The sequence below is a fragment of the Budorcas taxicolor genome, chromosome 5 (assembly GCF_023091745.1).
Source record: "Budorcas taxicolor isolate Tak-1 chromosome 5, Takin1.1, whole genome shotgun sequence".
NCBI classification, from domain to species: Eukaryota; Metazoa; Chordata; class Mammalia; order Artiodactyla; family Bovidae; genus Budorcas; species Budorcas taxicolor.
This window is the reverse complement of record NC_068914.1, coordinates 22,764,446-22,780,575: the sequence shown is the minus strand read 5'-3', so window position 1 is coordinate 22,780,575 and position 16,130 is coordinate 22,764,446. Positions and strand designations below refer to the sequence as shown.

Below are 16,130 nucleotides of genomic sequence, written 5' to 3'. Positions count from 1 at the left end.
TATTCTTTTTGATGTGATGGTAATTTTGCTTTCTGATCTTTCATTATTAGCATATAAGAATACAAGAGATTTCAAAGATTTGCACAGTAACAGAAACCTCCAACAAAATGAAAAGACAATCCACAAAATGGGAAAAACATTTGAAAATAAAGCAACTAAAAATGGATTAATATCCAAAATGTTTAAATAGTTCATGTGGCTCAATATCAAAAAACAAAGAACCCAATCAAAGTATGGGCAGATCTGAATAGACATGTCTCAAAAAAAAAAAAAAAAAAAAAACACACACAAATGGAAAAAAAGCACATGAAAAGAGGTTTAACATCATACCTTAGAGAAATACAAATCAAAACTCCATTGAGGTATCACCTCACACCTATCAGAATGGCCATCATCAAAAATAAATCTACAAACAATGATGGAAAGAGTATGGAGAAGTTGTGGAGAAAAGAGAACACTTCTACCTTTAGTGGAAATGTAAATTGAAACAGCCACTACGTAGAACAGTATAAAGGTTACTGAAAAAATTAAAATGCCTACTATATGATCCAGCAATCCCACTCCTGATGTATATCCAGAAAAAAAAAAACATAATTTGAAAATACACACACACTGCAATGTTCATTGAAGTACTATTGACTATTTATAGCCACGACATGGAAGGAACCTAAATGTCCACCAACAGAGGAGAGTTAGAAGATGTGGTTCAGTTCAGTTCAGTTCAGTCGCTCAGTCGTGTCCGACTCTCTGCGACCCCATGAATCGCAGCACACCAGGCCTCCCTGTCCATCACCAACTCCCGGAGTTCACTCAAACTCACGTCCATCAAGTCGGTGATGCCATCCAGCCATCTCATCCTCTGTTGTCCCCTTTCCTTCCTGCCCCCAATCCCTCCCAGCATCAGAGTCTTTTCCAATGAGTCAACTCTTCGCATGGTTAGTGAAGTCGCTCAGTTGTGTCCGACTCTTTGTGACCCCATGGACTGTAGCCTACCAGGCTCCTCTGTCCATGGGATTTTCTAGGCAATAGTACTGGAGTGGATTGCCATTTCCTTCTCCAGGGGATCTTCCCAAACCAAGGATTGAACCCTGGTCTCCCGCATTGTAGACAGACACTTTACCATCTGAGTCACCAGGGAAGTACCTTTGCATGGTACATATATATAATTGAATATTATTCAGGTATAAAAAGAAGGAAATAACGCTATTAGCAGCAATATGGATGGACCTAGAAAGTGTCATACTGAGTGAAGTAAACTCATAAACAACTGAAATTTATTTCTTCACTCTTCTGGAGGCTGGGAATCCAAAATGAAGGCAAAGCCCTCCTTAGTTTACACCCAGTGCCTTTTGCTATAGCCTGGTGGGCTACTGTCTATGGGGTCACAGAGTTGGACACAACTGAAGCGACTTAGCAGCAGCAGCAGCAGCAGCAGCAGCAGCACAGTGGGGGAAGAGGCTTTCTTGTCTGCTTTATGAAAATATTAATATAATTCATGAAGACTTCACCCTCATGACCTAAGAATCTTCCAAAGGCCCTTCCTTCTAGTATTTTCACACTGGATATTATTATAATATCCCAGGTGGCACAACGGTAAAGAATCTGCCTGCAAATTTAGGAAATACAGGAGATGCAGGTTCAATCCCTGGGTCAGGAAGATTCTCTGGAGTAGAAAATAGCACCCTACTCCAGTATGCTTGCCTGGAAAATTCCATGGGCAGAGGAGCCTGGAGAGCTACAGTCCATGGGGTCACAAAGAGTTGGACACGACTGAGCAACTGAGCACATATGCATTAGTATTTCAGCATATGAATTTTGCAGAGACACAAACCTTCAGACAATAGCAAAATGATATAATTATTAACATTTTAGAGGAGAGCATTTAGTGAGTCAGAGGTTCATTTATTTCCTGAAGATCATCGATCCAGTAGGATCTGGCAGACTTGTCATTTCTAAGCATAGTTAACCCTCTCTAAACAGACTTTTTTCTTTCTATGCTTTCCATAAACTCAAGAGATAAAATTCATTGTTTTGATGTATAATCTATAAGAGTTCTTTTAGTGGTGACATTTTAGTGATAATTATATGTGCTTTGTGAAAAGCTAATTCTTGGCTACTTTTGTTCTGTATACATAAATTGTTCATAGAACAAGCTCAGGAGCCACTCTGTAAGTAGAATTTTTTTCTTGTTTTCTTAATAAAAATCCCCTAGGATGCTATCAAAGTCCTTAAGTCTATGCCAACACAAACTTGCAAACTCAGATACATGGCTTCATATTTTCAGGCTTCGTTTCTGCACCCACATGGGTAGCAGGAGGCATGCTTCTTTATGAGTCCAGAGGAAGACTTTTGCAGAGCATATAGGGAAGGGTCAGCCTGTATTTCCTGAGTAAAACCCCTTCAACTCTAGCTGAAAATTGGTCTTTAAGAATGCTCAAGAGCACCTCTTAGACTCATTAGCAGGTGGAGTGGGGAGGTGGTTGGGGACAGGGAGTAGGCATCATATCACAAAGGCAAACTTCCCATGTAATCCCTTATCTGGCCATAAAGTGTCCACAAGATTCACCATATGAAGGATTTTAAATCATTCATATTACATTGATCAAATGCATATGCTTGGAGTTGAAACACTCTGTTTTTGTTAAAAGTTCCTGTCAGTATATCTGGCTATGGCAAATAGTATGGCTATCAAGAACTGTTCATGCACTCACTAAGACAGTTTTATAGAAATATGTACTTAAAGATTTATTTTATCTTCCATATCCTTTGTAAGTACATAGTTAACACATCTGCACAATTTAGGAATTTTTAAAAAAAATATCTCAATACAAATTTAAAATGCAAGTGATTGATGCTATTTATTTTATCAATAGGATTATTGATGTTTATGACAGCTCTGCCTTAGAGTTCTGATAAAAATTCTTAAATCTGACTGATTTTGATAAAGTCAAAATAGAACTCCTAATTACACACTTTCTAAATACTGAATTTATAACCTTTGAACAACAATCCTGCTGTATACTTACTGTTCATTCAAATGAGGGCACTGAGTGAACTTGCATATTAGTACATGGAATGATGTGTGTTTAATTCCAGCTGGCATGCCCAAACTACTCTTCAGTCATATATGTATAGGCAGAACTTTAAAACATAATTATCAATAGGGACTACTTTGGGGGAGCTCATTCAATCATTTTTTAATGTAACCTTTCCCCCTGTCATTCCTTATGTAAAACTGTGTGTATAATTTGTCTGTAGTCTCGGCAATGACAGCCATACATAATCACATGAAAATATAATCACAGAGGACTGAGAGAAAAAAACTTACAACCACAACAAGACTGTCTCCTGATTTTGGCCAGTGGCACACAATATCCTGCTGCAAGTCATTCTAGGACTATTCTGATGAGGCAGAGCTCCTTTTCCTACTACATTCACACCTGGGGTTTTCAACCTGAGTTAAGTCAACAAATTGGCTTTCACCTCAGCTTCCTATTGTCATGTCTCAGATGTGTGTGTCAGTCTTATGTTTTAATTTCTTGGAGGAGGGCTGAAGAGAGTGAGGGAATGAATACCTGCTTTATATTAAGTTTACTTTATTTTCACTTCTGAGAGCAAAGAAAGCATTGTTTTGCTCTAATCTATCTACTTCTATAAGGATGTTTCTCAGCATCTGGTGTTAGTTATCTGAAATATTGATGCCACTACCATTTAAAATTTTAGACAAGCTACATTTTCTTAAAAATGTTCAGGGCTTTATATGATGTCACCTGTTGATTTTCTGAGTTCAGTATTAATCCAGATGGACACTTTGTTCCCGTAATATCGGCCACCATGCTGTCCCTCAAATGCACCATGCACTTTCACATGCTTTTCTCTCTTTCTGAGTTATTATTTCACTTTCTTCTGGGTTCAATTCAACAGTTCAGTTTAACCACTATCTCCTTAACAATCCTTCTCTCAATATCCTGACATCTCCTTATCAATCTTTCCCTCAATAACCACCATCATTAATTCCACAGCATTTGAGTTCCCTAAAAGCAAATATTGTCCTGTTTCCTTCTTTGCATCCTCTTCCATTTCCCAGCAAACTGCTTTGCATGTAGTTGATATCCCATACACTTTTATCAAAATTCATTTTTGTAGAATATAATTTCAAATATTGGGCTTCCCTGGTGAATTGGGAGTAAAGAATCCACCTCCCAATGCAGGAGATGTGGGTTCAATCCATGATTTAGGAAGATCCCCAGAAGAAGGAAATGGCTACCCACTCCAGTATTCTTGCCTGGGAAACCCCAGGGACAGACGAGCCTGGTGGGCTATAGTCCATAGGATTGCAAAGAGTCGGATATGACTTAGCAACTAAACAACAATTTCAAATCTCAATTTTAAAAGAATATATTTTACACTGTGATGTCTTTAATCAATTAAAATTTCAAGTAGGTGTTGAAGGGATACATAAAAGAATGTGTGATGATAAATAATTGGTTATAATTATTTAATTAATCATTGTATAGATACGGGCTATGGGTCATTTTATCCCAACACCTATTCCATAAACATTATATGAGATTAAATAATGCTTAGTTTGTGGGCAATTAATTAACATTTGAATCTTTCTACTGAGTTTGGTGTGCTCAGTCAGAGCACAATGGGGTCAGAAAGGGTCAGACACAGATTAGTGACTAAACAGGGAAAAGAAAATTTATTTTCATTTTCCTTTGTCAAATGATTCAGATAAAACTTTACAGATGCCATGGCATCTAGTCCCATCACTTCATAGCAAACAGATGGGGAAACAGTGGAAACCATGACAGACTTTATTTTCTTGGGCTCTAAAATCACTGCAGATGGTGTCTGCAGCCATGAAATTAAAAGACACCTGCTCCTTGGAAGAAAAGCTATGAAAAACCTAGATAGCTTATTAAAAAGCAGAGACATCACTTTGCCAAAAAAGGACCATCTAGTCAAAGCTATGGTTTTTCCAGTAGTCTTGTATGGATGTGAGTTGGACCATAAAGAAAGCTGGACCATAAAGAACATAAAGTTGGACCATAAAGAACACCAAAGAATTGATGCTTTTTATCTGTGGTGTTGGAGAAGACTCTTGAGAGTCCCTTGGACTGGCAGGAAATCAAACCAGTACATCCTAAAGGAAATCAGTCCTGAAAATTCATTGGAAGGACTGATGCTGAAGCTGAAACTCCAGTACTTTGGCCGCCTCATGCAAAGAACTGATACAGCAGAAAAAATCCTGATGCTGGGAAAGATTGAAGATGCGACGAGAAGGGGTAGACAAAGGATGAGATGGTTAGACGGCATCCACTGATTCAATGGACATGAGTTTGAGCAAACTCCTGGAGCTTGTAATGGACAGGGGAGCCTGGCGTGCTGCCGTCCACAGGGTCACAAAGAGTCGGACACGACTGAGCAAATGAACTGAACTGAACTGAAAGATCATGTTTACTATAGTTTCATGAACACAGAGAGCTTTGCTATAGCATTTTTGATGGCAACATCAGGGTTACATTTGTGTCACTAAGTCAAAGTCACAGAACACTGTGATGATTAATGCTTGTATTTTTCATAATTTGACTTTTTAAGAAAATATTCAAGGCTGAACATGTTTAATGAAAGCATAACACATAAATCCTCCCAAATTAATCTTGAAGAATTATTAGTAAGAAGGTGAATACTTTTTTTTTTCATTCAATAAATACCTACTGAAAACATTCAAGCAAAATTTTGGAAGCAGAAGGATCAATTAGAAAGATTATATGACAGTTCAAGTAAGAGACAGAGGCTTGAACCGGAGTGATAGCAACGGACATGGGCATTAAAGAGAAATGTAGGATATGGAATAAAGAAAATTTTCAAGCATCCTCCAATACTATAATTCACAGAGAATAGATAAGATGTTATCTTTAAAATGAAAAAAACTGTTACAGTAAAGGAACAGCAGTGCTAATTCTAATCAATAAGTGATCAATCTCCTCTTTAGAAAATTCCAGATCCTTGTCAGTGGCTGCGTCCATTGTTCATGTAGTCCCCTCTCTCCAATAATCTCCATCGTTGTGACTGTCTTGCAAGTTATCTTTTCCACTTTTACTCATTATTAAGTCTCCAGTACCTTTTGGAGGGTTTAGCACTTAAAACTACACAGTAAATATTTAATGAATAAATGAAAGAATACATGAAACAAAAGCCAGATCTTCACAAACCCTCATACTTAATCAGTTCTTAGTAATTACTGAATAGCTCTTATGGTTCGAGTCATTCCCTTTTCTATCAAAGTTTCCTTCTTCTAAATTCAATTCCTTGGGATTACAGCTCACTATGAGTCGATTAATACAATAGTTCAAAAGGCTGATTTATGTGTTAATGTTTCCTCTTAGAAACTCACATCTTAAACAGAGATCTTAAATATTTTTATACTCCCACATGGATAACTGGTTTTATCAGGTCCAATGGTAGATTGCAAATACAGAGTTTATCAAATCTTATCTTGTCTTTCTAAATATAGGATAGAACTTGATGTGGTAAAAGAATCTTCAGACCAGCTATTTTTGACAGGTGTTTTGTTACAGTGTTTTCAGAGAATGACAAAATGTGCAGTTAGTGGTGTGGGGATAATCCCTGTAGTGAGTGATAAGACAAAAGTTTTGGGACCTATGCATTCTGAAGATTTTTCCTAATTACTTGTAAGATGGCACTGATAGTATTACATAAATTAACATTAAACTGAAAAGAGCCTCTTTCAGACAACTGAATGTTAGAGAACTTAGTTTGAAAGTGGATTTGGGTCACTGTTTCATTTTATTCTTGCACATAAAATTTTTATATATAATAAATTTGTGAGGTAACTATATTCCTTATGATTTTCAAGAAAGGACTGAACTTATTTTTGGAATTTTCTGTGTATAGCAAGAAACAAAAATGGTTTTTTTAAATTGGTATTTTCACTTCTATATATGAGAAACTGGTGATTATATAAACACATAATTTAAAAATCATTAATGATATTACTATATTTGGAAATGCAATAGAAAAACCAAAGATGTTTGGTATTTTATTTTAAATTGCCATTATTCCAAGAGCTACCGATCCATATTGGAAGATCTGCTACTGATGATGCTAAGTTGCATCAGTCGTGTTTGTGCGACCCCATAGATGGCAGCCCAACAGGCTCCTCTGTCCCAAGGATTCTCTAGGCAAGAATACTGGAGTGGGTTGCCATTTCCTTCTCCAATGCATGAATATGAAAAATGAAAGTGAAGTCGCTCAGTCGTGTCTGACTCTGTGCAACCCCATGGACTGTAGCCTACCAGGCTCCTCCGTCCATGGGATTCTGCAGGCAAGAGTAGTGGAGTGGGGTGCCATTGCCTTCTCTGATTGGAAGATCTAGTCATGCTAAAACATTATATATGGGCAAACATCTTATGAACATGATTTATTCCTTTGTTAATGAAAATAAAATAATAAAGTCCAAGAATCTTTTCTCACTGATTTTAGGCTTCATTTATATATATATATAAAGTATTATATATACATATAAATATGGAGAGCTGATGTCCTGAGAATCCATAACTTTTAACAATTGACTCAGGAGAAAGTAAGAATGTTTTCAAGACCCTCTTTTTTTTAATGTATCATTTTTATTGAAGGATAATTGCTTTACATAATTTTGTTGTTTTAAGAACCCTATTCTTTATTCTTATTCAAACATCAAAATAATTTACCATTGTTATCAACTACTGGAAGAAAATCCAAAAAAGATGAAATGCTTACTTTAAAAATTTGAAAATATAATATTCTCAAGGTAATTCATAGTTATGAAATCCTAAGAACTAACCAGTAAGTCACTCTACTTGGCAAACAGAGAAGCTGTGAATACAAACAGCATATTCTAAAAGATAATTGTAAAGTAGTACCAGAGAGGTCATTCAAAATCTGTCCCACACAAAAGCTGCCAGATTGTGACTCTGATTAGCCATCCTAAGAAAGGTAACTCATCCACAGGCTGGCCTATGATCTTGAATTTAGGACTTCTGAACTGGTACTAAAAATATGCATAGAGTAAACTAAATTCTTTCTCATTTATTTGACAGGGAAAATTCTGAGAAGCCATGAGTGTTAGGTAGGAAGTCAGGCATGAGCAACTAGGGGTGGTCCAGTCAAAAAAGATTCAAGCTGATCTCAAACCCCACCCTGGACATACTCCAATACAGCCCAAGAGAGCTCATAGATATGCTATAAAATAACCACAGAGACTTTTCCAATTCCAGGGCATGTTACCTATGTGCACAGTGGATGCCAAACTAACCACAGGGACTTCTCCAACTCTGGCACATGTGCCCCTGATGCATAGCTATGTCCTCAAGTGACCTTAGGCAGCCAGGAGTCTATTAAAGGTTCATAAATACTCTATACATACATACATCTGATTATAACAGACTGAATTATGGGAAAGACATGCACAATAGAGCCAGTTGTTATGTAACTTGCAACTGTAAATCAAAACTGTCAGTCCATGCCCACACAGATGAATATGTAAAAGCCCTATCTTAAAGGTTCTGTACCTCATCATTCTAGCACCCATGCCTCTCTTGGCTTGGCTCACCTCTCCCTTGAGGTTCATTTTCTTCTTTCTTCAAGAAGAAATGCTTTTGCCATGAGTAAGACCTCAGATTCATCATTGTGCTCTTACCAAGGATAGAGCCCAATGAGGAAGGGACCTCTTTGACTCACCCTATTTGCAAATATTATCTGTGGGAACTGGATATAATGAGAAACAGCACTAGAGCTCAGGCTAATCTATCACAAGGTAAATTTATGAAGACACAGAAACTTAAGAAAGCAGTGGGTGCCACTAAGTCATCCACTAAGTTGGGGGAAAACAAATTTTTTTTTTCTCTACTTAACAGCCACTTCCCATTTGTTCCTGCTGATAAAATCTCTAGTTTTGTTTGTATAGTAAATGACTAGTCAGAAAAGTTGAATTATGACTGGTCTAAGCCCAGTGAACTGCTAGGATAAGTTTATGTCAGCTCACAAGAGCTATTTTTAGGCATCTCTTCCCAATTCAGAGTTAAGTGGCAGCTGGAAACCTGCCAATGTGGGAGTATTTATGTCACAGAAATCAAGCAAGTGCTACAAATTAGGACTATTACTTTCTCTGGCTACAGTTGGTTGTTAACCATTTATCAGCACTCAGAGCCCATCATGTAAATCCCATTTCCTTTTGCCATCTATTGGTCCAGGAGTAGGTACAGGACCAAATTCTGACCTATGACAAGAGGAGATCTGATGGAAACTAGCTGGAAAAGATTTCCTCCTTGATACGTTAAAGCCAAAAAGCCAACTCGCCTTCCTACTTTAAGTTATACTGTGTAACTCTTTGAGATGTAACATGAGGAAAGGTGAACAGAAACCCAGATGTCTATATCAGTCATACTCCTGGACCAATAAATGGCAAAAGGAAATGGGATTTTCATGATGGGCTCTGAGTGTTGATAGATGGTTAACAAATGACTGGTCTATGTTGTATGACTATGCCAAAGACTTTGACTGTGTGAATCACAGCAAACTGGGAAATTTTTAAAGAGATGGGAATACCAGACCACATGACCTGCCTCCTGAGAAATCTGTGTGCATGTCAAGAAGCAACAATTAGAAATGGACATGGAAAAACAGATTGGCTCCAAATTGGGAAAGGAATATGTCAAGGCTATATATTGTTACCCTGCTTATTTAACTTATATGCAGAGTACATCCAGAGAAGGCAATGGCAACCCACTCCAGTACTCTTTCCAGGATAATCCCATGGAAGTAGGAGCCTGGTGGGCTGCAGTCCATGGAGTCATGAAGAGTCAGAAATGACAGAAGTGACTTAGCATCATCAGCAGCAGAGTACATCATGAGAAATGCTGGGCTGGATGAAGCACAAGCTGGAATCAAAATTGCCAGGAGAAATATCAATAACCTTAAATATGCAGATGACACCACCCTCATGGCAGAAAGTGAAGAAGAACTAAAGACCCTCTTGATGAAGTGAAAGAGGAGAGTGAAAAAGTTGGCTTAAAGCTCAACATTAAGAAAACTAAGATCATGGCATTTGGTCCCATCACTTCATGGCAAATAGATGGGGAAACAGTGGAAACAGTGACAAACTTTATTTTCTGGGGCTCCAAAATCATTGCAGATGGTGACTACAGCCATGAAATTAAAAGATGCCTGCTCCTTGGAAGAAAAGCTATGACTAACCTCAGTTCAGTTCAGTTCAGTCGCTCAGTCATGTCCGACCTAGACAGCATATTAAAAAGCAGAGACATTACTTTGCCAACAAAGGTGCATCCAATCAAGGCTATGGTTTTTCTAGTAGTCATGTATGGATATGAGAGTTGGACTGCAAAGGAACCTGAGCACTGAACAATTAATGCTTTTGAACTCTCGTGTTGGAGAAAACTCTTGAGAGTCCCTTGGACTGCAAGGAGATACAACCAGTCCATCCTAAAGGAGATCAGTCCTGGGTGTTCATTGGAAGGTCTGATGTTGAAGCTGAAACTCCAATACTTTGGACACGTAATGTGAAGAACTGGCTCATTTGAAAGGACCCTGATGCTGGGAAATATTGAAGGCAGGAGGAGAAGGGGACAACAGAGGATGAGATGGTTGGATGGCATCACCAACTCAATGGACATGAGTCTGAGTAAGCCCAGGGGTTGGTGATGGACAGGGAGGCCTGGCATGCGGTAGTCCTTGTGGTTGCAAAGGGTGGAACACAACTGAGCAACTGAACTGAAGCGAACTGAATAACTCTGAATCACAACCAATCAAACAGCAGGAAAGTAAGAACCTGTACCTGCACCCCAGGAACAGAAAATAATGGAGTACACTCTTTACAGAGAATTTTAAAAACAATAATGAAACACATTAAATATTAATTCACTATTTATCACTACCCTGTACTGGCAATTCTAATAAAAATGTTAGTGATAAGATACTCCTTCCCACACACAGGGACTAGTCCTATCCAAGTCCTCTGGTGTGTTAGGGGTAGTAAGTCTACTATCTTAAGTATCTAATGACATGAAATAATTAATGATTTTTGTTATTTAAGCAACTCTCATACGAGTTTTCTCTTACATGCGCGCAAAACATTCTTAAGTGCTAAACTTTTTCACAGAAAGGAGCAGATTCAGAGGTTGCCAGATCAGGTGAATCCAGCACTGAAAGGAGAACCGTGAGCCCCTGTTCTGAGGACCTACACAGCTGCTCAGATCCCAGGTTCCCCACTTTTCTCATCATGTGATTATGGCTCCTGTTCTGGTATGTTCAGGAGAGTCTCCCTACTGTGTCATCAACTGATATAATAAACTGCCTTCATATTAACTACTATGAGCAGGTTTCTTCACCTTGTAACCAAAAGAACCAACTGAAAAACAGAACTTAGCATTTAACAACAAAATTACAGAAGACTGACCAAATGTAAGATACTGATTGAATTCACATTGCCAAGTCTATACTCAAAAGATAGAAAATAGACAAAAATATGCTTAAGTATTGCTTATAGTAGTTAAAATTTATCTAAATGAAAATAAAAGAACATATATATGACTTTTTTGAAAAAATATAAATAATGTGGGAAAATTCAGCCTACTATTACCTATAAAAAGGCATAATGACACAATAATTTGAAAACATTTATTTCCATCCAGCATAAAGACTTTGCTGGATGGAAATAAACTGGATATCATTAGTTGCTATTTCTGAATAGTGGTATCAAGTGAATCCAGCACTTGATATATTAATATTATTGCTGTTCATTTTCTATTATTTTCAAACTTTTAGCTCTAAAGATATAAAACAATGTCAGAGTAGTTAACTAGCACATATTTTCTTTTCATTACTCTGTTAAGAAAATACACTAGGTTACTATTGTTTAGGATGAGAATATATACATATATAATGAAATCAACAAGGTAGATAAAATACAATCAGGAAACATTTAAAAATATAAAATGATATTTGAAATTCATGAGAAACTTCATTTTATAAAAAAGTATCATCACATTCCAAGAAAATCTCTCAAAAATATATATAATTTATTTTAATGAGAGGTATTTTTAAGAAAATAAAAAATATTAAAAAGCATTTAGTTCTTTGCTGTTACAACAGTATAATCAAAACCTGAGTTATGTTTCCAAGAATATGTCTTTATGAGAGAAACTTCACAATCTTGTATTCTATTATGTGATGAAAGAATCATCTAGGTTTGACATGGAATCTCAAGCCTGTTATTGATGTAGTTACATGTTTAGACTTATTTTATTCTTTAGAACACCACTACTCAAATATATATGGTAATTGAAGTATGTGTTATATTTCAATAAAGAGTTTTCCTATTTTCATTTTTCTGAGTGAAGAAAAACTTGTTTCAAAAAATGTGGAGGAAAATCAAGAGATATAACTATATTAAAGGATGGGAAATGATGATTTATTTGAAAAGCCAGGAAATGCTTAAAATTTCCAGCCATTATTTTCAATTATGCATTGCCCATGAACAGCGATTTCTTTCAGAGGCAGTGTAAATTGTTGACATGTATGGATTACAAGACATGAGACTCATTATCCTAGATCATACATAGTAGCACTTTGCTTCTAGAAAGGCTATCATTAAAACCGTCTCATAATATTTCATAAAATTAACTATATTTAGTATCATCCTATTGCAGAAAATGACAAGAGCAAACACGAAATTAAAATATAAAAAACATACCAGATACAGCCAGGAAGTCATCAATGCTTGTAATGTCATCTACAGCTTCAGTGAGGACATGGATATGATTCTCCCACGTGCGCTTGTACATTTCCATGGTTTTTCTGACCACTTGACTTTTGGGTCTTGCAGCCAAAGCCAGTGCAGCATTAATAATCTATAAAAATACAGAATGTTCACTTGGTGATTTCAGAATACTTACCATTGTGCATATGACAATTTTTTTTCAATTAGATCTGTTTATGCCCTTATGTGTAACTCCTTTGCTTTTGGTAATAGTTTAATTTTATTTTTGGTAATTAATTTTAGAACTGTTTATCAAGCATCAATGTACTAAGAACTACAAGAGATAACAAAGATAATTGATATCTGCCTATAAAGAGATTGCATGTGACTTAATGAGAAGGACATCATATAACTCCAGCTCAGTAGAGTATTCAATATATACCATAATTACAGAAATGATTGACAATCTTTAGAGTAGAGAGATCACCTTCAGCAGCAATTCTAAGAAAAGGTTTCAGGAAAGAATCATGTTTAACTGGTCATTTGTATTTACTTTTCACAAGTAGGTAGTGAATCCTCATTGTGTGCAAATCACAGGAAGAAAAGCTTTGACTTCCTTGAGAACTTGAAGAATTTTACCAGTAGATATTCATTGTTGATCAATTCTTTCATTTGTGCACTCATCATCATTCAATATTTCAAATATATTATGAGGTTTTTTGTTTGTGTTTGTTTGTTTGAAGGTATCAAGCGCTGTTCTTGGTTTTAGGGATATGGCAGTGAACAAGCCTCCCCTGGTGGCTCGGACAGTAAAGAACCTGCCTGCAATGCAGAAGACCAAGGTTTGATCCCTGGGCTGGGAAGATCCCCAGGAGAAGAAAATGGTAACCCACTCCAGTGTTCTCGCCTGGATAATTCCATGGACAGAGGAGCCTGGAGGGCTAGAGTTCATGGGGTTGTAAAGAGTCAGATATGACTGAGCTGCTTTCACTTTCATTTTCTTTCAATGAACAAGACATAGGAAAAAAAAATCACTGTCTTCATGGAGCTTATATTCCAGTTAGGAAAGATAGTCAATTAATGTTTGCTCACTTTCTCAGTTATGTCTTACTCTTTGCGACCCACCAGGCTCCTCTGTCCATGGGATTTTCCAGGCAAGGATACCAGAGTGGGTTGCCATTTCCTTCTCCAGAGGATCTTCCTGACCCAAGGATAGAACCCACGGCTCATGCACTGGCAGGCAAATTCTTTACCACTGAGCCACCTGTGAAGCCCAGGAAATTAGTAAGTGAATGTAATAAAAGTATATGGTCTCTTCTATGGTTATAAGAATTAAGAAGAAAACATAGTGCAGAGAAGGGGGATAAGACATGGAATTTTAGCAAGGCTTCACAGTGAAGAGGGCAACATGGGTGGGAAAGAATTTGAAGAGAGAAGTGGCAATATACAAAAGGTGAGCAAACAGGAGAAATGCTATGAGATTGGTAAGTAGTCTCACCTAGAGCCTGGGTATGCATAACGAGCTTTTAACTGTCCTGCTCAAGACTGGAGCCTTATTTGGAAGGTACTGGAGAGTTCTTTTGACTTTTGAGTGATTTGCTCAGAACTACACTTTAAAAAGATTAATTTGCCAAAGGAGGCTATTGTAATAGGATACAAGAGTAAGAAAGAGCTTGGACTGCAATGGCGGAGGTGCTGAAAAAGTTTTGACAGGACTTTTAATAATTTAAATTAGGATAGATCAATTATTATCAAAAATATCATGCAGACATAAATGACTCTATAGAAAATAATGCTTTAGAACATGGAAATATTCCCACAATGTGTAATAAGAGCAGATTACAGAACATCATGTTTCACAAAATGCCACTTCTAGCAAATATGCTAGAACTAAAAGTTGGATAAATCCATACAAATAACAATGGTTCTTTCAGAGTGATGGAATTTTCAGTGCTTTAATTTGATTTTGTGTGTGTAACTGAATTGTTCAGACTTTCTATGGGGAATATGCTTTAGTTGTATACTCAGAATGAATGAAGTTATTCTTCAAAGAAAGGTGATTACTAAGGTTCTTCCATGGTTAATGAAGAGAATGATTATAGTACTGATAGAAAATGAGAGATCAGAGGTTAAAAAGTCATTCAGGGTTGTAAAAGCAGATTGTGCAACTGTTTTGGAAGACATTGTTGATGAAGGGTATTAGATATCAACCTTTCTAATACCGAGGTTGACTTTGAAGGGACTCTTGGCTTTCTCTACAAATTACATAGCGGTCAATCAGAGAGACATATGAAATTGAATTTCATAAAAAACTGGTCATTCATTTACTCATTTATTAGTTCATGCATTGTAACAAATCAGTGCTATGCAGCAACAATGTATCCAGTTCTACACTGAATACTAAGGACATCACAATGAAAAATATTTCATCATAGTTTCTAAACCAGCCCATGATCTAAAAGTGGAAGAAGACCAAAGCCAGCCAAATGCAACATAGGATTCTCAGACTTTAGCCTGTATCTGAATTCCCTTGGATGGCTTATTAAAACAGATTCCTGAGCCACACAGTAGAGTTTCTGATTCAGTTGATGTGCTTTGGAGCCTGAGAATTTGCCTGTCTGACAAATTTCCAGGTGATAGTGATGCTATTGGTCTGGGGCTCCCAGTTAGGAAACCACTCCAACACTAAGTGTTACAAGGTAGTGGCTATTGTAAAAGTGAGCAGAAGATGCCTTAAAACATGTGGGAGAGGTACTCAGCTCCATAAGGAAAGATGTTTCAAAGGACTGAAATCTGAAAAATAAGTGGAAGTTAGTATAAGGTGATATTCATTTAGGAAGAGGCAATAACAAGTAGAATTAAGACCTAGAAGCAAGGTAAACCCTAACCTCATCTTCTTGGGAAGAGGAGCTAGTAACAGAGTTGCAGAAAAATCAAAAAAATAATGGAAGAAAGGAAAGAATACAGATTTGGAAAGCACCAATATGTACGACGAAAGGATAATGGCAGTGATAAAGATGAGAGAAGAAATCATCAAGGAGAAATCATCAAGGAGGGAGAAAAGTAAGGTATTCAAGAGTCGAGATGAGGAAGAAAATCTTTTGAAAAGGTCAAATGCCATAGGAAAGTAAAGACTAATGAGGATTAAAAATGACTTTTGCATTTGGAAATTAGGAATCATTGGTGTAGCAGAATATTGGATACAAGATTCAGATTTCACCAAAATATAATGGCCACAATAAAAAGAATCTTTTTTCTACTCAGTAACTTAAAGGCTGCACCTCACTGGTGTGATTTGCAACAAATTACTGGAGGTACAGGAGGAGAGAAACTAATTGCTTGAAAT

The 16,130-nt window shown here is 36.9% G+C and overlaps 1 protein-coding gene across 1 annotated transcript in view; it reads right to left on the bottom strand.

The window, feature by feature from the left end:
- The window catches only part of CTNNA3 (catenin alpha 3), a 1,850,481-nt gene that overhangs the window by 610,188 nt on the left and 1,224,163 nt on the right, over positions 1-16,130 (bottom strand). The window contains exon 11 of the mRNA XM_052639474.1: positions 12,779-12,935. Within this exon, the coding sequence (XP_052495434.1) occupies positions 12,779-12,935 (157 nt within the window). The remainder of the gene's footprint in view (positions 1-12,778; positions 12,936-16,130) is intronic.